At 44.1% G+C, this 23,917-nt stretch overlaps 1 protein-coding gene across 1 annotated transcript; it reads right to left on the reverse strand.

Annotated features, from left to right (window-relative positions):
• Positions 1-4,300: 4,300 nt before the first annotated feature.
• TGIF1 (TGFB induced factor homeobox 1) lies at positions 4,301-15,075 on the reverse strand. Its single transcript, XM_071417759.1, is given in 5 exon segments — positions 4,301-5,363; positions 6,696-6,922; positions 13,545-13,805; positions 13,808-13,841; positions 14,570-15,075. Coding segments are annotated over 5 exon segments (1,101 nt in total). The 5' UTR covers positions 14,582-15,075; the 3' UTR covers positions 4,301-4,796.
• Positions 15,076-23,917: the final 8,842 nt, after the last annotated feature.

Below are 23,917 nucleotides of genomic sequence, written 5' to 3' on the forward strand. Positions count from 1 at the left end.
CAGCTCTAAGTGACATTTTGCTAGAGTGAGTGGCTAATCTAATCTCTTCTCCTTCAGTCTGAAGGCTGGAACTCATGGGAGAAGAGCCTGCTGAACCAGCGAAACAGGATAGAGATGTAACAACTCTGGCAGTTGGTGAACAGGAGACTTTAAACAAGTAATGTCCTGAAAAGTGAACATGAGCTGTATTTGTGCCAGTAATCCCTACTGGGAAAAAGCCATGGCGAGAAGTTGACAATTGCAAGATGCCAAGTAGAGAAAGAAAAAAAAAAAAAAAACCAAAACAAAAAAAAAAAACCAAAAAACCTAAACTAAATAAATATAAAGTACTCCAAGGGTTACCAAAAACCCCTGCATAAGTGATTGAAGAAAAATGGCAAATGAAAACAGACTTTGAGAGGCAGGACACAGTTAACTGCAAGTGACCTAAATACCATAGGTGTAAAAGTGACACTGAGCAGGGTCATGGTGCACCTGGACTCCCAGCTGCACTGCACCTTCTGTGGGCTGGGCTTCCCACTGCAGCTTTACCTCATCTCCAAGGGGAAAACTGATTCCCCACCACATACCCTCTCTCTCTGCTTCCCCTTTTCCAATGAAGCTATCGCACGCCCCCTGCTCTACACAGGGTGCAGGATCCTGCTGCTATCCAAGCCAGCATGGCCCGAGCAAGTTAGCCCAGCTTCCAGCTCTGCTCGCCCCATTCCTGCTGTGCCCGGGCTGCAGGATCCTGCTGTTATCCGAGCCAGCATGGCCCAGGAGGGCACAGCCATGCAACTTAGCCCAGGTTCCAGCCCTGCTCACCCCATTCCCGCTCTGCCCGGGCAGGGCAGCAGGATCCTGCTGTTATCCAAGCCAGCATGGCCCGAGCAAGTTCTGTTCAGCGTCCAGCTCTGCTCGCCCCATTCCCGCTCTGCCCGGGCAGGGCAGCAGGATCCTGCTGCTATGCGAGCCAGCATGGCCCGGGAGGGCACAGCCGTGCAAGTTCTGCTCAGCTTCCAGCCCTGCTCACCCCATTCCCGCTCTGCCCGGGCCTCAGGATCCTGTTATCCGAACCAGCGTGGCCCGGCAGGGCACACGGGTGCAAGTTAGCCCAGCCTCCAGCCCTGCTCGCCCCATTCCCGCTCTGCCCGGGCCGCAGGATCCTGACGTTATCCGAGCCAGCGTGGCCCAGGAGGGCACAGCCATGCAGGTTAGGCCAGCCTCCAGCCCTGCTCGCCCCACTCCATTCCCTCCCCCACAGTACGAGGCCAGCTGCTGCAGCTCCAACGGTTTTACGGCGCTGCAGGCTGACCTCATGGCACAGGCTGGGAGGGAGACATGTGGGACACCACAAACCACCCCCCCCGCGACAGGCAGCGAGACACCACCCCTCCCTCCCTCCCTGCGAGCAGGCAGCAGCGACGCCAGGGTCAAGATTCCCTCCCTATTGTAATTATTTTTGCTTTGCGCAGAGATTTATCACATGCAGCTGCCACAACTTGTTTACAAGACACAAAAGCCATGAAAACAAGGTTGACGAAGTCTGCGTGTGAGCTGTTTTCCCTGGCAGGAATTTGTCATACCTCTTAGCTCGCTGACGCCCTGGCTGGCCACACAGTCTCCAGTAACACACGGCAATGCCTTCCCTTCAGCTTCAGAGTGGCCTAAGCGTGTGTTTTCAGCCAGAGGCTGGGTTTGGACAAAACTGCTTTGCATTTAAGTTTATCACTGCTGCAAGAACAGCAAAACCACCCATGTTGTCTCATTGCTTCTTTATATTTTTCTTTTCCGTGGTAAAAACTTTCTTTTGCGTGGTAAACTAAGTTTCACAAATAACTTTTTGTTTGCTCTACCAGGGATCTGTGGCTAGCACTTGAAGCCTTTGGTTTGTTACTTGGACTCCTGCTCAGTTCAGGATCCTAGCTCCACCCAATGCCCTACATATACCTACCTACCTGTGATAACTTTAGATAAAGTTACTCCAGGTTTATGCTCAGAAAGAATAGGTTTAGGTAAACTTCAATAGCCAGCACCAAAACTATCAGTGCTAGATTACAGGAGAGCAGAAACTCCCTTTTGATACATCTTAGTGGGCACTCAATATGAGTCATTTTCTTCTCCTAAGTTAAATAACACCTCAGGCTAGGGAAAATCTTTTACATGGTGTGGTGTCAGGTGCTACTCAGCCACAGCCATATGACTTATGACTACAGCCAAACTTCTAGGTGTAACCTTAACACAAGCCATAATTAAAGAAGTACATAACTAGCCTCAATCAAAATTGTTCACCAGTGAAGTTCCCAGGGTAAGTCAGTCAGCAAAATGGAAATGCAGTGCTCATCACATGAGCAGGACTTTGGTGGTCATTTACACTAACACCACTTTGTATAACAGTAAATGAAAATAGCAGAGAGACCACAGGCTTTTACTTTCAATGAAAACTGTTAACCTGAATGGCAACAGCTTTCTTCCTCATTCTATTTTCATTTTCAGTACTGCAGCTGCTATAGTGAAATTACAGAACTGGTCAGCTCAACCAGCAAAGTTTTCTTCTTTTTAAACTTGCTGACATTTTTTATTTTAAAGGGCAAAGTAATGAAGAGTTAAGATCTCTGAAGATGCCCTTTAATGATCTGAGTGCCTCACAGCACACCAACATACTGCTTAAAAAAAAAAAAAAACAAAAGAGGAAAATGTGGAGCAATTAAAATAAACAATGCAAACATATTTGTGAGGCTGTTTTTCTTTCATTTGTGAAGCATGGGTGTAAGGAGTGAATAGAGTTCCTTCCTGCAAGAACAGGGAAGGACAAGGCATCTTCCAAACCTTTATCAAAGATGACACTCCACTTTGGGTGTGTAGCACCCCTTAAGATAAATCACCTATTCCATAAAACCATGTCTATTAACCAACTTCTCCCTCAACGTGAGCCTCACAGTGACAAAAAAGTACACTTCTGTTTTACAATTAGTCATTAAAAAACCCAACCAAACAATACATACATAGGTATCCAAGGAAAAACAGCTCAGAAGTATCAAGTACAGTGTGTCCAGAGAGACACCTCACCAGGCTCTTCTGTACCCACCTGCAACGCCTTGAAGACAGAGTATACAGCCATCTCTATTTTCAAAATTATTTTCCAGCTTTATTTCCGATTTTTTTAAAAATAATTCTATATTCATACAGTATATTAGGATGACTGTGTTACCAAAGCAGTCATAAGTAAACCAGTGTTTACTGTTTGCCATTTTGATTTTAAACATTAAGATTCAAGAAAGGGACAAGTTTAGAAGAATTCCAAAGAGCACTCCAGAGAACAAGCAGAATATATCTGACACTAGAAAATTATAAAGGCCACAGCAAAACAGTATAGCAGTCATAATATTGTAGTCTTCTTTCTACTCATAATGATATCCTTAAATTCACCAACTCTCCTACTCCTCAAAGCCCTCCCCCAACCTCCCAAACAGACAACTGGTTTGTTTTTAAAGATTAGCCAGAACCAATTTTTTACCCTGGAGGTCTCTTATTTCATTGTTGCTGGAAGGATAAGGGTGGGCGACTGACATTCAAGTAAGTTGAAATGTGAGCTGCAAGTCTTCACCATTTTCAGTAATAAGTCATTTTGATAGCAAAGTCCTTTTCTGAAAGGTAGCTTAGATTCTGTGGGCAAAAATACACCCCAATACAACAGGGATCTCTTCTAAATCTTAGCCAACCACCTGTTAAAGTATCTCACAAAGACCTGGCTCCCAGAACTCAGATTTCAGTGCAATACAGCCTACTTTATTTCAGTCTACTAGAATTACTGAGTAAAAACCTTCTCATTGCTAGTCCAAGTAAGGCTAGAAGCCCTTGCCCTCCCCTATCAGAATTTGTCACCAGTCATGTCTAGGAGCTGCATCACAAAGATCTGCAAAGAACACTTGTCTCAGCCCCTCTTCTGGCCTCTTCCTTTTATCTTCAGATCTTCCCCATGAGCCATCACATTTCCCAGCCCTAAAATATTTCAAGGAACCAAAGCTGGAACTCTTAAGAGGGGCCCAAGGTTTCCCTCTGAAATTTAGTCAGAATTGCCTACATAGTTCCCTTTGACCCCTTAAAAAAATTTCAACATGGGAGAACACAATCAGGTACTTCTGGCCCACTTTTCAGCATTCTTTTAAACATCTGATAAACAACAACTGCTAGTTTGGTTTATGGCTCTCTGAACCAAACAAAGTCAGCATGAGCTCAAAAATATTTCTCACTTCCATTTGTTTCAAGGGTAATTCATGTTTTCTGCAAAGCTTGTATTCAACAAAATACTCTGTATGCATCACTTTTAAAGAAAATATTTTATTATATTATGGGAAAAAAAGCATGATCATCCAAAGTTTGTATTGTTAAAAAAATTGAAAATTTAGACAGCGTGTCGGTATATTCCGTTCCACATGGGAATGATAAGAAGACTCTATATCATTACTAGATATTGCACAGTCTGAAAGAAACAAAACAAATCACATGATCTTGGGAAACATCTCACATTATGAAAAATCTACAAAGAAAACATTAAAAAAAAATCCCAACAAAACACACAATCCTTTCTTTCTACAGTAGCTTTAAGTTCGTAATTCTTGGAATGACCGTATTCCACTGAAGACCATCTCAGTGACAGGAAGCTTCATTTCAGCAATCCCCTTGTGCAAATAAGATTAATAAAAAAAATAATAATAACGCAGTGAAGTCTTTTGATATCGTGTGGGTGGCAATAACCACACCGCTGTTAGATCCCTGCCTGGTAAAACAAAACGGGGAAAGAGAAGGAAGGGGATTTAGGCCATGAGTTTTGCCTGCAACTCCATCTCTGCCGCCCTTTTGAGTGCAACATCCACCAGAAGCTGAAATCCACTAAAATCCTGGTTAAGGTCTGGTGGTGTTGGAGGAGGAGTGTTGAAGAGCCCACTCTGTGTGTTTGCACCAGGTCCCAGTTTGGATGCGTCCTCGTGGCAGGAGAGGGGGCTATCTGTGAAGCCGCCAGCCGGGGGCTGCTGCAGGTCCGTGGTCTGGCCTACATCAGCTGGCTGGCAAAAGTGGAAAGGGGCATCTTTCAACGCAGTCACAGTCGTGTGGCAAATCACCGACGGCCGAGCCAGGACCGATCCCGGGGAAGCCGGCTTGGAAGAGGACACAGTTTTGCCGAGAGGCGCGGCGGCGGGAAGGAAGGCAGTCTCATCCAGCAGGGGAATGTAGTTCTTTGTGCTGATGGCAGACTCCACCAGGCCGCCCTCGGGAAGCTTGGTCCCTCGCCGCGAGATAGTGAACTGATTTGGGTCTTTGCCATCCTTCCTCAGCATGTCAGGTAACAGCCTGCGGCGTGCATTGATAAACCAGTTGCAGACCTGGGAATATAATGACATCTTAATTTCTACCTTCATTCATTCCCAACTATGTGCCACTAGAGCGGACAGTTAGATTAATGAATCCCTCCGAGCAGTTTCCTTCACTGCACAACAAAATAGAGACCTACTGACAAGTTCTGACATGCTGGGCAAAGGCCCTTCCCTTGTCCCGGTGCTACCAACTCCCTGCTCCTGTTACAGAAAGCCCCAGGACAGCTGAAGTCCAAACTAGGGGTTTAGCTTTTAACTCTGTGCACACACATTAACCTATTGGCTATTGTTCCCTAGCTTAGGTTAATTAACAACAGGAAAACCTTTTCTCTCTGAAGAGAGCCACTCCTCCCACAAATAGTTACTGATTTTCCTTGTTCAACTGACTGTGTCGACAGACATAACATGAATTACCTCACTTAAGTTTGTCCTTGTTTAAATATCAACCAGTTTCCTGGGCAATACAGGATAGTTTATAGTTTAACGTCTTTTTTCTCTTTACTACATAAAGGAAGTCTTCTTTATAATGTTGCATTAAGAAAATTTTAGTCTATGGCCAATTATGAACTTTGCACTAATGAATTAATATGGAAAATTTAAGTCCAGGACTCAACAGGAGTGCTCTCTATTTAGCAGCTCCCAAAACCAAACCGTGGTTTACCCAAGTTCTTATACAGCCACTTTCCCACAACATGGGATGCAGCAATGGGCAAAAGCTATTCGACCCAAGACGATCACAGAAGATAAGAATGATGCATCCAAGGGACCTCTGAGATGCCAGTGGCATCTCATCATTTGATGAGAATCCAAAATAAACATACAAACGCCTCATCCACACCTGCACTAACACCCCTGAGTAGCTCCATCCCATATAGGTTGTTCCACTGATTTTAATGGCAGTGATCATACACATAATTATATATGTCCATGTTCTACTGGAATGAGCCTCAAGTTGCTATTTTAGAAGTGAAGAGTTATATGCTAAGCTGCACATCTATCACCATAAAGCCTCTGTTGACAAATAAATACCTTCTTCTCACAATAAATTACCTTGTACAGACACTTTATGTCTTTTGGGGCACAATTCTGCAAAAAATTAGCATGCATGCTCCAATTCATGACTGTCTGTTCTCCCACAAAAATAATTTTATTCCCAATAAACAAAGATCATCGTAACACATAATCAGTCTCTATCTCTCCTTATGAGTGCCATCAGCAGGAGAGTAGCAATAAAAAAGGAAATCTCACATGCACTGTAAACATTTGTATCCGTGACTAGAACACAGGTGAATTAAAACAGAAAACACCTCCTTTAGAAGGCAGAACTACTTTTTTAAATACCTGTAGTGTGGAAAGGTGTGTTTGTCGGGATAACAGCGCTTTTTCTTGCTCTGAAGGATAAGCATTGTATCGGTGCTCATAGAGCCAGTCCCGAAGAATCTGCACAGATTCCTTGGGCAGGTTGCCACGTCTCCGCCGTTTGCCTGAGCCAGCAGATGAGGAAAGATCCAGTGGGACATCCATAGTGTCATCATCCTCCGTTTCACTGCCTGATATTGCAACTACACCTACAATTGTAAGAGAAGAACAATCAGCCTCCTAAATCCGTTAACTGCTTGGCTCCAGCACTGTATGGCACAGACATTTTATATCACATGAACTGTATTTACTGTTACAGCCCCTTGCACGGGAGATTCGTCCTGCAGCGTTTACTTGACATGCTGTAGCTCTTCTGTCAGCTGAACAAAAAAGTAGCACTGATGATCCCTTTCTAAAGGAATTCTTCTCTGCAAACCTTCATTTTCTTGTTCCCCTGGCAACCTTTTATCTGCTGAACGTTATCAGATAGCTTCTATCGAATGAGAATATTGTCCAAGTTTGCTGGTTGTGGTATGCATCCAGCACTTTTTTTCGAGGATAACTAACCAGTGGCTGAGCAAAAGGTCAACAAGGAAGAACTTAAAACACCCCAACTCAAGTAATATGTTATTTAATTATTTCTTAACATCCTGATGCTTGCCTCTTGGGAGGGATAGGTTGTAGAGTTTACAAATGAATAATTACATCTATTGAGAAAAGTTAATGGAAGAAGAAAAAAATAAAGGGGAAAATTGTGTTTCTCACCACCCATAAGGAGATTTTCACTTATGAAGGAAAAAAAGTGCAGAAGAAGGGAAGAACCAAGTGCCTAAGAGTTCACCAGTTTATCAGGAAATGGACTCTCATTGTATTCTGTATCAAAGAACCATGATCGTTTAGAGGTACCAGTTTTTAGCCTGACTATTTTTTCAACTTTGTGGTTTTCATCTCTTATTTTTATCCCTGGAAACGTGTGTTCTGTGCTATGCTTACTATAAGGGCTCCAAACTTAGCAGTTAACTGCATACCTTCCCCCTCCAACACAAAGGAAGGAACAGATTTCACAATCTGACTATCCCTTTATATATGTACACCACACTACTAATAACATGAAGCTATGGAATGTAAATCAAACAAACGAGCAAGTATTCAACAGTTAGGAAGGCTACAATTCTACTCCTTTGGTAGGATGCAAGAGTCACTATTCCATAAAACACAAAGAAAACCATGCTTTAAACTCACCAGAAATTTTAGGAATCTTACAAACCATATACAATTCCAAATAAGATACTACCCACATTCAACTAGTACAAATTAACACTCATTTCAAGTGAACTCACACTGGCTTTCAGAAGCAGTTTCAGAAACTATAGAAGGAAAACAAGCCCTTAATCTTTTTGTCTTTTGAACTTAGACTGGGGAGGTTGATGGAAGAAATCTCCTCACTTGTAACACCAAAACTAAAAACCTTAGTAGTAAAGCCAACTAAATGTCAAAAGTAAAATTTTCTGTGGGAAATCACCCATAATTAAAAAGTTCTATTCAAGGAAATTAAGTGAGCCCTAAACAACAAGAAGTAAACCTGTGAAAATATTAAACTATATAAAACTATGTTATATCCATAAGTAAAGGCACTTACAGAAGTGAGAAGCAAGAAGGAAGTAATGCCCTTTAAAAAAACCAACCAGCCAGCCACCAAACCCCCACTACCACACAAAGAAAGATAGAAGGTATGTATGAGCAAGTTTTCCTTAATACTTGGGAGGAGAGTAGGGAGAGAAACAGAGAAGGACTTTTCCTCACTCTTCCAAACTTCAGCCAAAGCTGACACAGTAAATTATCTTTCCTTCCTCTATTTATGAATAGCTCCAACATCCTTAAATTTAGTTTAAGTTGTCCAATTTGAAATGCACAGTTTTGATACGCAAGCATTCCCAACAGGATGATCAATCCACAATCTGTCTGGCATAGTTACTTCAGTAACTTGGTATTGTTTTCATTCTCCCAACTGCTGATTTATGTAACTGACAAACACCAAACTGACATACCAAATTTTTCATCTGATGATTAGCTACATAAATTATCCAATCATGGAATAGGAACAATAGGACAATATTTAAATAACCAACACAAGATAAAACTCCGAACTATGTAAACAGTTTCTTAATTCGTGTAGAAAGTATGTCAAAAGTTTGCCTTACAATGATTCCAAGCAAACCACTTTGTCATAGCTTCATGGAAAGTGCTGTCATGCTTGCAACCTGACCTGAGAACATGCCTTGCACCATGGGCTCCTGGAGCCATGAGGAGCACTTCTGGGAACAAAGATCCTGCAGAGACAACAGGACAGCTCTGCAAAGCAGCTCAGCCCTTTTAAATTGAATTTAAAAACTAGCTAAAACTAGCCCATGCTATTCAGACAATATTTTGAAGTGTGCTGTTCTTGTTTGTCAGGAACCAGAACTGTTGCAGCACTTCACAGGGCTGGGTTTTTTGTTTGTTTTTAAATATAATAGGCAGTAAGGCAAGACCTTGGAAAAGAGGGAGAGGCAAACAGCAAGGGCTGGAAACAAAAGGGAAGGAGAAACTACTATGAAAAAGTTAGATGTCTAATGGTTTGCAAGCACTAAGTACATGGCATAACAAAAAGTACTCCAGGTACACACCACACAATCTGAAGTGACCTTTCCAGGATCTACCACACAACTAAAAGACTCCATGGACTCCATCTCTCTGAATTTCAGAAAACTGACTTAACAGCAAAACCTCTCCTAGAACTGTTGCTTTTCCTTTAGCTGAAAAAAAAAAGAAGTGATAAGATACTGTGTGCAAGCCAGCAGTATAAAAACGTTTCTCCCTTTCCAAATAAGATTTTTGCTAAAGTAAAAGTTGTCATCTGACTAACCGTAACCTACCTAGCAAGAAATGAGTCACCAGCGGAGCCAGCCCTTTGACCTGCTGGCTGAGTGTGTCATATTAATTGACACAGTAAGTTAGTGACACAAAGCAGGTTTTGGTTAAGCAGGAAACCCAGTGTAGTACAGACTTCTGCTCATTTAAATGAGCTCATTTAAATAGCTGATCAGCTCTCTGAACTCGTGGCAGATCTCTCAGGCACAGGACAGAGCTAGCAGCAACAGGAAGTCATGGCTAGAAATCTCGCACTACCCCAGCTGATATTTTTTACTAGAGCAGGAGCCACACTGTGGCTGTCAAGGCTCTGTTTTCATTAAAGCATTCCTGCTGATTACAACCCAGCTTTGTTTTTCTGTCTTGTTAGTAATCAGCCTATTCGCTGCTGGTTTCCTGTTTTAACAGGGCCCAGCTGAAAAGGGTCCTGGCCATGCTCCATGACTGGACCATTGGCTTACTGTTATTTACACCCAGAATAAAGGCCTGTGGACACGATGAGTAGCCCCAGCTGACCTACTAATTTATTTTGTATTAAAAGCAGGCTAGGGCCAGGCTATTTTATGTCTCCTCCTAAATACATTTAATCCAAACAAAAAAAAAACCCTGTTTTTACAGAACTAAAATTAAAGCAGTACAAGTTCATTTGCAGAGAGGTCTGAGAAACAACATAAAATCCCATTCCTTCACTTCCTCATCACCACTTAAAAGAGTAGTCTATGCTCTTAATGATCTAAGGACTACATGATCAGCATCCCTTCTTTATAAATTACTTTATCCTCCTGGCTTCCCAGCTGAAGTCATATGCATGATTGAATGCACTGTTGCATTGTATCACAGCCTAAAGACTTCACAGGTCCTCCCCGTAATCAGCTCAGGGAAGATTACACCTAGGATCTGGAGTCTGGGCTCAACACCCAAACGTTAGTTAACAGCTTGAAACAACTTGAGTAAAAGTACAGTGATGACTAAAGCTGATTTCAAAACAAACCACTGCCACTTAAAAAGGTATGCTGAAATACTGTGAGGGGGAGGACAAAGTATTTAGAGAGGCTGAGGCAAATGAAATGGAAGTTAAGCAAACGAAAAATTTAGGCTATGAGGGGAAAAAAAGGCACCACAAAAAAACAACTATCCCATTGTGTCGAGGAAGAGCTTCACAGAGGAAGTGGCAGAAGCCAATTGTTATTCAAAAGAGGACAAAGTATACCGCAAGGAACAATCTCTGCCCTCCAGAGAGGGGATGGACAAAAATCACCTTAAAGAAAACCTCCCGCCCCTTAGGGCTCTCTGAATTTCTTCAGTGAGATTTTTTTATGAGCGCTGATAAACAGAACCAGTTCCTATCCAAGCCCCCGATCCTGTTGTAACCAAGTTCAGTAAGATTCTTCACATGTATTAACTTGAGCACATGCCTGTGCCTTTTCGAGACTGTGTTCTAAATCAGCTAATTAACAAGGCACGTAGGTTCCGTGTGACTGCTACCACGTTATTATTTGTAAATTAAACTATCCATAGAAAAGTCCTGTGCTTTAAATCTACAGTCTGCTAGTTAAAAAAAAAAAACAACAAAAAAAAACCCTCAACAAAACTAGCCATCAACAAAAACACAGCATGACACACTTAAAAATTTTAAACTCAACACACATACCAAAAAACCCAACTAAAATGCAATGCAAATTTAAAAATCAACAACAAAAATACATTATTTAAAATTATTCATAAGTAGCAAAAAAACGACAAGGATACAGAAGGGAATTTCCACAGTAAAAGAAAAAAAACACCACCTCTTTCCTCTGAATGAGTTTCATAATTGAGGAACCAGCCTATTTGTTTTCCTCTGTAATTTACAGCTTGCACTCTATTACTTGTAAAGCAACTAGACTTGGCTGTACTATACTTTTTTTTTCCTCTAAACGGGATTTTTCTAGGAGTGCAAGCAAGAAATCTGTAACAAAGTCACTCTTTGAAACTTCTTGAATGAGCTTCCAATGCCAGGAGGTCACAAATAAGTACAAGCCCAACCTTTATTAAAACAAAGGCACCCTAGCCCTAACATCTTTTTAAAAGTTTCCGCCTTTGTATCCTCACCTTTTAATTTGTGCCACGCAAACCCCAGGCCCATGGCCCCTCTCAAAAGTTCTCCCTCCCGCCTGTCACCTTTCATTGTTTCCATTGTTTCAGCCCAGGATTTGCAATCCTCAAATCAGAGCTTACACACACACACTCTTACACACAAAGCCCTACAATGCATACCTAGAAACTACGTCAGCGTTTTCCACACGCATTTATTTCGGGGGTGGCAAGAACAACAGTTGAAAGTGCAGGGAGTTTGGTATTTCACCAACCAGCAGCTGCCCTCGGGGAGAGAAGTCTGAACAATGGAAGCAACAGCAGACAGGAAACCAGCTCACCACTGCTGTGCAAAGAGGCAGCATAGGAATGTCCTAAAAATAACTGGGCTAAATTAATTCAGCGAAACTATAAAAGGGGGGGGGGGGGGGGGGGGGGAACAAACCACAAACTGCTTCCAACAGGGTGAAGAATCTCGACCTACCTAAGAAACATTTAAAAGCCAGCGCTGCCGCTGTCTCTGGGCGCAGGGGGCTGAGCTGGGATCAAGCCCCACTCCGCTCCCGCGGGACGCTGCGCTCCTCAGCACCACCCTGCCTGCTGCTCTTTAAACTTCGCCTTTGTGGCTCAGCTCCCTTTGTGTGCGCTCCTCTTAGCCGAGCGGCATGTCCAAAAAAAACTTCTGACGAGGGCTACAAACCATATTAGTACACACCATGTCTCGAGCAGCCCAATGATTTCACGAACTACATATGCATTAATTGCTCCAAGGGTACTAACAATGAGAGGCTGCTTTACTACGGAGCCGCAGGAATGCATAGTAGGGGGAAAAACAGCACAACTCTGGAGTACTGAACATGCGCACTGCTCCCCTCCTAACCCTCCACTTCGGAGCATTTAATGGTCTTTGAATGCAAAACACCCTTCAGCCACACCGCCGACTGGCAAATCGCAACTGAACAGACACTGCTTTGCTAGGAACTTCTTCCCAGCCAAGCGCAGGAGCGCTGGATCCGAAAGCACGTTCCGCGTCTTTGTGGCCAAGCGCTAATTTAAGGGCACTTAAAGCACCACGAGTGCGATGAGTAACGATCCTCTAACTGTTAAGTTTGTCTCTTTGGAAGTGGACACAATGAAAACTCAAACAGCCTTATGGTTATGGGGCGGGGGAGGGGGGGGGGGGAGAGGGAAGTCTTCCTCCTTTTAACCCTGCGTCAAAACTTTTGTACTTGGTGTTTCGTCCCCCTGTTTAAAGTGATAAAAGGGATAGAAAAGGCTTCAACTTTCGGCAAAACAAGGCGGTCGAGGGCGCGGAGGGGTTTGAAGCCCTGCCGCCGATGTCCCCCCATGCCTCAAGCCCCACGCTGCCGTCCCCGCGAACAAAGAGTTGCCGGACGGCCCCGCTTCCCTCGCCCCAAGTTGGGAAAACCACCCGCACCCTCGTGCCCCTCGCGGGGACGGTGGGGCTCGGTGCGGGAAAGCGTTCAAAAGTGTTTTACGGGAGGGCAGAGGGAAGAAACTCCACGGAGGGGGCGAGAACAAAAGTTGGCGGAGGACACGAGGCGAACGGCTGGACATGTTTTTGACAGGGAGCCAGCGGCGCAGAGAGGCGGCCGCCTCCAAACAACAGCCCCGCATGTTTTGTCTGGGAGCGGAGCATCCACTGCAATCCTCCACGGGATACAGGCCAGGGGGCGTGGGGGGGGGGGGGGGGGGGGGGACATGGGGGACAAAAGGCCGAGAAGGCAAAGGGACTCCGGCTGGCTTAGCGACAGCCCCCCTTCCCCTTTCCACCCCGGCTAGGGGCGCGGGGCACCCCGCTTTGTCCCGGCACCCCGTCACAACTACCTTTTTTACTTTTCATCTTGATCGCGAGGACCGAGCCGATCGCCGGACACCCCAAGCACCGACCCAAGTTTCTCTCCCTTCGCCGGACGCTGCTTTCCCCCTTTAAGCTCAGCGAGGAGGAGAAGGTCGATGAAGAAAGAAGAAACACCGCCGCGGAGCCAGGCGCCCGGTCACCGGCCGCGCTGCTGTCAGCGGGAGCCGCAGGGCTCTGCCTCCCCCGGGGGCTTTCTAGTGCGGCCGGGGTGGGCTTCCCTCCCCCCTTCCCTTTGTTCCCTTCTGCTGGCGATTGGCCCCGGCCTGGTAAAGTGAGGAAAGGCACGGGAGAGAAAGGTACACAGCGCCCGCCCTCCCCCACCTCCCCGCAGCGAGTACGGGAGAGTAACCGTGCGCTGCACTGGCACTCGCGGCGGCGGCTGCCTCCTCCTCCTCTCTCCTCCCTCCCCTCCTGTCTGACAGAGCCTCAACACCCGGGAGGGGAGGGACCGGCCGGAACGGGGGGGTGTCCGCCTGTACCCGCTCGCTCATGCACACACAACAGCAGCAGCGGGGGGAGCTCTCCGTGCCTCCCGCTCCCTCGCCTTTCTTCCAAGCAGACGTTTGATCATTAAACTGGAAGGAGGAGAAGGAAGAGGCGGGGGTGGGGGGGAGATTTTGACAGCTGCCCTTGACTAGCCTCCTCCTGTTGCTGCCGGACGAACCACCCACTCCTTCGCGTGAATAGAGAAGAAAGGAGAGTGCGTACGGCAGGGGAAGGAAAGGAGCCCTCCAAAGACCGGCGCCCCCCTCCCGACTGCCGAACGGCCCGGTCGGCGGGGGCTGCTCCCCCCGATCCCCTGCGGTGCCGAAGGAGCCCCGCCTGGCCACACACACCCCCACCCACCCCCGCGGGGAAGGCGAGCCCCGTTTCTGCGGTTATTTTTACATCAGTTCGTAAAAGGTTGTTTTTCTCCCCTCGACTCCCCCCTTCCCCAGCCCGGTAGGTTTTGCTGCGGCACATGATCGCAGCTGTAAAAGAGAGGTCTCACAGCTTGACTCATCGCTGTCGGGCGAGCACGCTCTGCAGCAGCAACAGTTTCTTTTCCTCCGGGATGGGAAACGTGACACCCGCCTGCATCTCGCTCCAGCTTCCCTGGCGAAGGGGAGAGCTCTCCCCGGGCACAGGCGGCCTTGGCGGCGGGTCCTGGCTCTCCCCTCGCCGCCCCCCTGACAAAATCAGGTTTAAAAAAAAAAAAAAAAATCTGCTGAACGCCCAGCCGCGGTCTGAAGTGTCACCACGGGCGAAGGTTAGGGAAGGAAGCCGCCTGGCCGCGGAGCAGGCGTGCACTTATTCCACGGGAGAGTGTCCGTGTCATTCCGCACCGGCACGTGCGGGGCTGTTCCCGGCCGGGCGGGCGCGGGGGGTGAGCAGCAGGCGCCTGGAACGGCTGATGAAATAATGGATTCCTACGGCAGAGCGGGGATCATTCCCTCCCCACCACCCTGCACCCCCCCGGCGGCGCGGGAGTCCGCGCAAATCCGCATTCGCTGCACAAGGGAAGCAACAGCGTTTTAGCAGCAAGCCCTCCCCAAGTACCTTGTAACTATTTTTATGTGGCGTAATTACAGCGGGAGATAAAACAGCTGTTGTATGGCGAACGGGGGATGTGTGAGGGGGGAGGGCAGCTGGTGAGTCACGTCACTTAGCCAAGGACTCGGTGTCGGCGGCTCTGCAGCGCCGGAGGTTCGCTCCGGCATGGGGGGTGACCCTTGTGCTGGCGGCTGCTGGGCGGCGTGTCCGGCTGTAGGTCAGCGAGGCACGGCACACTGACTGACTGACTGACACACTGACTGACTGACTGACGGCGCCGCGCCAGGCGGGAGCTTGTGCGGAGCGATCCGAGGTCCCGCCGGCGGCAGCGCGATCCAGGCCATTGCCCGCCGACCGAGCGCCCTCCGCCCGCCCTTCCCGCCGCCTTCCCGCCGCCTTCCCGCCGTGTCGCCCCCGGCGGTGTCCAGGGGGTGCCAGTGCCACTCGGTGCTGCCGCCCGGTGCGGTGCCAGCCCGGCAGGACGAGGCTCGCTCGGGGCCGGAGTTGTCACCCGAGCCGTGTCCCCGAGGGACTGACTGGTGGCTCAGGGGCGGGGGCTGTGCGCGCACGCCGCCGTATGGCTTTATTTTGGCTTTTGCTGTTTTGTTTTTGTTGTGGAAAAGCCCTGCTTCCCAGCTGTGAGGGCTGGCTCTTCGAACTGCTTGTTCCGAGCGTCCGGGCAATGGTCATGCCAAAAAAGCAATTATGGGAAGTTAACAAAAGACACGTCCAGGAGTCGAAGAGATTTCCCTTTCTCCGTGCCACCAGAGCCGCCTCACGCCTGTTTATTGTCCCTGGTACCGCAGGCAAATCTGTGGAATCTGTGAAACTAGCTCCTTCCTTATTTTTTCTTTTTTTTTTTTTTTTTTTTTTTTTTTTTTCTTAGAGCTTTGTTTAAATTGGTTTGTTTTTTCTTCTTTGACAAGGTAATTTCTTTAGGAGAAAAAAGTTTTGCTGTCACGCTGAACTCAAGTTACTTGTTTTTTTTTCATTTTCAAAAGCTTTAGAAGCAGCCTTTCTAGGAAAAGATAAATTTCGACTTTGTGTGGCAGCTTTTTAGCTAGTAGGAGAAGGCCATGGACCAGTGGGTGTTCATTCCTAGCTCCTGTGGTACAAAATGCATGGGAAAGCATTGTTTTGAAACAAGTTCTATCATGGATGCAAAGTATGGAGGGCTATACCTGTAGCTGGGACCTATGGGAAAGACTGAAATGGGTTTGTGGAGTTCACGTTGCAGTTGTTGCCTGGTGCAGTATCTCAGGTTTGTCCACAAATTTTGGCTGCCTTTCCCACTTAAAGACTCCTGATACGTGTTCCAGGTGGTAGTGGGTTAAAGTTTGCAAAAAAGTAATGCAGTGGAGGAAAACCCCCACAGCTCTCTCTGCCGGTAAAACTTCAACACACCTGAAACAAGGCTGTAGCTAAAAGGAGGACAGATGATTTGCCTGAGCTCAAATCTAATGGATTAATCAACATAGTTCTGTAGCAAATAACCTGGTGGCCTATAAGATGATCACGTATATTAGTATTGGCTGCTGCTTGTAAGCAGAAGTAGATGGTATGGAAGGCAGTATGTAACTTTCTGCAGTTTTTATTTTTCCTTCAGGTGTTTGTGAGGCTGTGTTTTTAGTTACTTAATCTGCTAGAGCTGCATCAGCACTGTGAGTTGTATCTCACAAGCAGTTCAAACTGCTTCACGCTGAGCAGTTTTGGCATCTGTGCAGCTCCTTGGGTAGGTAGTGGTGTACACGTGCATCAAGATATGTCTGTGCCAACAGGTTGGAACAGCTTGGTTTAGTCGGAGCAAGTTCAGCTCTGTCTGGACCCATCTCCACAGACATGCTGTGTTTGTAAAACTGGATTCTAAAAAGGGAGAGAAATTAAACTGGAGGGGCTGGATTTTTAATTACTCCATGATTGTCCAGCGTCATGGATTTATCAGTTTTCAGTGGTGGTGTGCACATGTTTTTGTCCTGTCACATTGCTGCGTGCAAAATACCTTGCACAAGTCATTGTATGTTTCTGGCTTTGCAAGTGCTTTGCTTTGAGGTGCTGGAACTATGTTTGCCTAACTGCTGAAGTCTCCAAGGAGATGTTTCGGGCATAGAAACTATTGAAGGAAGTACTTTGGGAAATCAGGACCTAGGCACATCAGGCTTGTGGACATTTCTTATCTTGGTCTTTTTATTCCAGTTTCCCATTTATTAACCAGATAGCATTTTACCCCTTCCCCCCCCCCACAAGGTTGTTATGAAAATAAATCCATTGACACTTAGATGTCGTTGAAATATTTGTGATAAAATTTATGAGATTGTAGTCAGAACAGAATTAAGTAGCACAAATTTAAGCTGGTCGTACCTATGGCAGTAAGAGTAAAGCAATGCAACAGGTGAACAAATCTGTCCATAGGAAAACAGGAATCACTACTGTAGGTCACAGCTAACCTTCACCTTTTTTTAGCCCATGACATTGAGTACTTTCAGTGTATGAGAGGAAAGCAGAGGCTGCACAAGGCAGATGGGATGAGGCAATATTCCCCCAAAATGTCCCATCCAAATATTTAATAGTTCAATACAAGCACTGGAGGTATAGTTTAATAGAGCTTCAGGGTTTATTACTGACCCAGCTGTTTAGTCTTTACACTGGTATAAAAGTTTAATATCTTCATAGCACTGGAATTCTGTAATGGCATTTGAGTGGCAGAGAAGCATGTTGAGTTGTGAATTACATAAAAATGCATTGCTTTTTTTTTTTTTTTTCTTATCTACCACAAAAATTCCTGTTTTGGTACCATTCATTATTTTATATCTTTCCACATGACTGTCTTTTGACAGAAAATTTCTCACTCTTTTCATATGAGAATTACTCCGAACTTTTGCTCATTGTCTGTTTTTCTCCCAAGTGTATTTAATCCTACAGTGCTTGGTTTTTCCAGTAAAGGTGATTTATGCTGCTTGCAGTATTTCAAACAAGGGTATGCCTCCAATTAGAATATATATGTATTTGATATTACTTACTTTCTGATCTATTCTTGTATGTAATCTAGCATGTTAGGCTTTATCTTTGGCTGCTGTTACATACTGAGCACGGGGCTTTGGAGGTTGTATAGCTTGTATGAAGTTTCTCTTCTGCATGATTTCTTACTCCTATCAGTACTGAATCTTTTGTCATTGCATTGTTCACTCATGTGACAGAAGTCACACTTAACATATTCACAAATCTCCCTTTCCCCAAATACGTTTTTGATATCTGCAGACTCCATCACTGTTCTTTACCTGCCCCTGTCTCTCTCTCTCTCTCACTGGTCAGAGTTATTATATTAAAAAACACTGAGCTGAGTAGAGGATGCAGAAGTACCTTGCTGTCAACCTTTTGTCACAATAAAAAAAATGTAGAATTTAATCTTAGTTTTGATTCACTTACTCCAACCAAATATTCATCCATGATACTTGTTTGCCTTTTTTCCCTAGCAGTATCTTAGTTTCTCCAGTAGCATGGAACACTGTCAAAAGCCTTTCTGAAATCTGAATAAATTATGTCAACCAGCTGTGCTCTCACAATTAGAGCTCACTTTGCTACCTTTGTGCAAGGGCAGAAAGGGTAAATCTAAGTCATGAAGACAATTCTAAGATTTCAGAACTTCTGCATAATAGACTCAGCAACCTGAACGTGCTTTTCACTTGTTTTCTGTGTGCATTCTTGTGGTTATCAAAGATCAAACAAGTGCAAAAACCTCAGGAATTCTTTACATAAAATCATACTGATTCCTGACTGCTGCAGCATCATGTTTGCAAGCTTTTGGTTCTCAGCAAGGACTCTAGGCTGGACTCAAGGTGAGGGGTGGTACTTAGGATTCCTGATGAGGATCAGCTGCTGGAGTGATCTGTGCTTGCCGCTGGGGTTTTCAGACATTTACTGGCAAAGAGGAGCAATGGCTGCTCTGGCAGGATGTAGTGCTGGTCTCTCTCTGGGGCCTCCTTCAGCTATTCCCTGTGCCAGCCCTTTGCTCCCTCATCTGCACATGGCCCTACCTTATGTCTTTGTTTAGTGCCTAAGAATATGGAAATAGAATGTTATTCTTACTGTAGAGACAAGTTAAGTATATTCAGTGGTGTTAGTTACAATTATAAGACAGTGCAGAAACTTCTTAAGTGGTGTAATCACTTCTATTCTGAGACTAAAATCTGAGTAGCTTCCTCTGGGGAGTGGTTTGTGAAACTTGCATTAATGTAAATGCAGTTTTGTTTCCACAGTTTGAAGACAAACCCCTGTGTAAAATTAAAGATTAAAAAAAATACTGAATTGTAGGTTTAATCTTGCTTGGAGTAAGAGTCTTCCCTTTCAGGTTTTAACTTAAAAGCACAGGAACAGACCTCATGTATTCCTTTCAGTGATGCAGAAATTACAATTTCTGTCTACCACAGGCATCTCATAACTGTTTTGTCCTCCTCTCTAAGAGGGGGTGCTCTGGCTCTGTTTTCTTTTGTAGTATAACAAGAGTGAGTATAACAAGATCAGCATGACAAATGGCACGATTGTTGACAGTCTCAGCTTAGCTCAAGAACTTGGGGCATGAGAGGAAACAGATCTCTCTTTCCTGAAATTTGACACTCTGGATGCAATTTATGCAATCGTGTTTTGCTTATCTGTAAGAAGTCAAGCAGGTAAATCAGGTATGGCTGACTAAAAAAAAAAGTGTTTTTAAGGTTTTTTGTTTTGTGGGATTCCTAAGTTGCTTTTACCTTAGACTGGTAGTGCATACTGAAGGAGAACAAGGCAGGAGGTTTACTGCAAGACACCCAAAACAAGAGTGACCTTGCTTAGCTGACTTAGACAGTCTAGTATTTAGTTGGACAATCTACACTTAGGGCCATGCATCAGCAAGCTATGTCTAACTGTATAAAAATCACTGTATAAAGCAACAAAAACAAAGTTATCTGCACTTGGCAGCTGTTTTTATTTTTCAGGATAGAATATTAATTTTGAATTAAATAATTATTTAATAAGAATAATAGCTATATCTAAGCACTTACATTCGGTTTAGTGTAGTCTACTGTAAAGGAAATAACATTATGATTAGCCAAATATTTGCATGGTTGAGTCTACATTTGAAGTTTGTTTTGTTTTTTAAGAAGTGTATTTCAGGAACATTGTCTCTGAAGTTATTTCTGTCCTTACAAGACAAGGTTAAATTTGACTTCCAGAAGGACAAAAAAAATGTAATGGTAGTGAATGAAATATGCACAAAATATTACCTGGTAGAAGAATAAATTACATCACTACTTTAGAGGAAAAACTTAACTTGGAATATTTGTTACGCCTGTGAACTAAGGAAGAAATGGTATCACATCTTAATACTTAAGGAAATAGCAAGTTTTTGCTGAAGACACACAGTCACCTTTTCCTGTCACTAGGGTGAAAGGTTTATGTAGGAAATAAGAGTGCCTTCTGGCACTGCAGAATTTCTGTACCTTTTTAGCAGAATATAAATGTGAGTGTTATTTATGAGGTATAATAGTACAGAAAAAAAACTGTTCAGATATATAACTTCATGTTCAACAAAGATTGAAAAGGATACAGACTAATTAGAAACCAGTAGAATTTTATGACAGGCCACTGTTAAACAGTGTGTACTGAATTTAGAAAAGCTGCCACTGCTGTCTGTGCTGTACCTGCTCTGAATATATTCTGAGAGCTTTGTTTTCAAAGCTGTCTGATTTGTACGTCTGTAGGTTTTCCATCCGCTTGATTGTTTTTGCTGCTGTTACTGTTCTATTAATCTTCAGGGTTACACAATTTAAAATTAATGTGACTGCAGAGTTGGAGATTGACTTTTTACAAGGGCTTGTAGTGATAGGACAAGGGGGAGTGGCTTTCAACTGAAAAAAGGAGCAACTTTAGATTAGGTATTAGGAAGAAGCCCTTCAGTGTGCCTGTGGTGAGACATGGAACAGGTTGCCCAGAGAAGCTGTGGATGCCCCATCCCTGGAAGTGTTCAAAGCCAGGCTGGATGGGGCATTGAGCAATCTGGCTTAGTGAATGTTGTGCCTGTGCTTGGCAGAGGGGTTGAAACTAGATGATATCTGAAGTTCCTTCCAACCCAAACCATTCTGTGATTTTATGTGCAAACAGAATATTCTTGCAGTATTATGGACATGTTAAGGAAGTTCTGAGTGACCTGTCAAATTTACAGCCTTATGGGATGGCTTTTTCATGGAACATATAAGCAAACTTGTTAACATTATAATTTACTGAGCATTTCTGTGCATTGAAAAGATTAGTGCCTGCTTGAGAGGCTCAGCCTAAAGGAGCAAATATGTAGAACAAGGAGTTACTGTGTCTGTCTTGCAAGTGATAGTAGTGAGCTGATCTTTTCAGCTGGGTGAAAAGTCATCAAATGATGACTAAACATGACCTTTCCCTGCCGAAGTTGTGTAAAGTTTTTCAAGTGACAGGTACTGGGTGTTGGCTACCTTTCTATAAAATCCTAGCTGTAGCCTGAGGCTTTAGTCTCCTTCAGGCAAATGCAAGTTGAGATGATTTAGGACTGAGTGCCTGCCTGTAGTTATGATTTAGGGCCCCAAGGAAGATCACTAAACCTGCATGTGGCCCATCCAAGAGTGAGTATCATGAGGCAATGAGAGAGAGACAGTCTAACAAGTAATTTCATCAAGGTTTTGTTGTTTTTTCGGAGTGGATCACCTCAATTGGATGCGGGCTTCTGCTCTCTCACCCTCCATACTTTTTGTACTCGGGAAAATAAGTGAGGTGTCAGTGCTTAATTTTAAAAGCCCAGTCCTGAAGGTTTGCAGGCAAAGAAGGTTTGGGCAGTGCTGGTTTTTGGTGGTACTGACATTTTGAGTCTGCATGGAGCTTTCTTCTCTGTGTATGGCAACTATTAAGACACTAAAAATTGTTTTTCCTCCTTCCATTGCAGTAAAGAGGTGTAGTAAGAGCTACCATCCTACTACAGCAGATATTAGAATCTCTTATACCTACTCGACCTCTGTGCTCCTCATGAAGTGTAGCAAAATGTGATCAGTCCGAGTAGGTTTATTTGCCCCTGAGGAGCTGGAATTGAATCACCTGAATGCTTACAGTCTTATGATTTACCTGACTTGAGCTGTTCAGAGATAAACCTCAAGTGTGGACCTGTTTGATTAACTGGTTAATCCCGAGAAATGTAACAAAAGGCCACCGCAGGTTCGAATGCCTTTCAATCTTTCTGTTGTTTGCGACTTTGCAAGGTGCTAATTGTCTTACCTGTGGCATCTATTCCAGTCCTTTGTAAGTGTGCCTGCAGCCACAAAATCTAGGAAAGCTGCATGCAGCTAGGGTCTGGCTAGCATTTGTATTCTTAAATCATGCTAGTTTAAGACTGACTAACTTCCCCTTCGAAGACAGAACTTTTTAGCCTTAAATGTGAAACGAAAATGTTTCAAGTTTCAAAAACACCGAACATATTTTTGACTTGTTGGCTGAAAGCTAAGCGGTATTATAGCAGTGAGTGTGTTCACTCCCATTTCACTAGAAAAAACCTGCTGCCTGGTTGAGATAAATCATGTATGCCTACAGTAAACTACAGTGGGCACAAAGCACTGCTTAGCTGTGTACTGTCAAATTGTTAACCTGCACCTACCTAGTCAGTGTAGTCATAACGTGCCTAAGTCATGCTAAAATGGAGAAATGCCCATCTGTGAGTGATTGTCGTGTGGGTAACAGGAGCCATGTGCCCTGAGCATTTTTTTTTAGTTTCCCTGCTTTAAACTGTTTTTTTATCTGATCTTAAACACAAACCACATATTTGAGAGAGGCAGAGATAAGGATTATCGCTGTCACATTATGTAAGTGATAGTACTCTTTGCTTGGTAATTAATCTGGTGGTAGTGTCATCTGCCAGAATGCGATTTCTCAAATTGTTTGGTGTTTACAAGTGGAATAGCTTACGTTTAATAAAGATTAAAACTCTAACAGCTATTATGCATTCTGAATAAGAGTGTTCAATGACTTTCTTACTCAGTATTTTTTTTTAATGCTAAACTTTAAAGCTTGTTGTGTGCCATAGACATTAAATACTGAGAGAAAACTGCTTTTAAGCTGAAAACTTTCTTATACTGCTGTGCTGTTTCTTGCTTTATTTCATAGTAACACCATTAATTTATATATAGTCTTGGTATGACAAAATTATAACTGATCCTACCAAACTAAAAGAATAATAACATGGAATGCATTTATCTAATATTCTTTGCTGCCTTTATATACACAGCACTTCAGTCTGATATTCTGTTCTATATATATGGGCATGTTCTGAGCTAACAAATATGTATCTGCCTCTGAATATATATAAGCACAGTATAGTAACCTCTAGCAGGCTTCACTATTGGTGTAAATCTTTGAAGAAAATACAAAGCAGAGGACATTAAGCACTGTTTGCATACACCTGTGAATGTGTAAATATGCACATAATGCTGTTAGTTATTTTATGTTCTTTGTTGTCTTACTATGCTAATAATGATAATAATGCATGTCCAGATGGAAGATACTAGTCTGCAGATTTGGTGACAATAGTATTATTTTTGGAAGGCTTAATGAATGGAATGCCTAGCAGAAATGATCACTCTGGTCTGCCATGTCTGCTGGGAAATGATAAGCCTCTGTAAAAGTTCTCTGTAGAGTGGCCAAAATTTAAGTCCTGTCCAAGTGACACATGCCATGCTAAATTAACTCTGAGCACTGGTAACAGTATGATCTTGTCATTGTGGCATTCCTGCTTCACTAACTGGCAAGATGTGAGGCTTAGTGTTGG

Source organism: Agelaius tricolor, unplaced genomic scaffold (genome assembly GCF_023055355.1).
Source record: "Agelaius tricolor isolate 1412-34295 unplaced genomic scaffold, bAgeTri1.0.p SCAF_2, whole genome shotgun sequence".
Lineage (NCBI taxonomy): Eukaryota > Metazoa > Chordata > Aves > Passeriformes > Icteridae > Agelaius > Agelaius tricolor.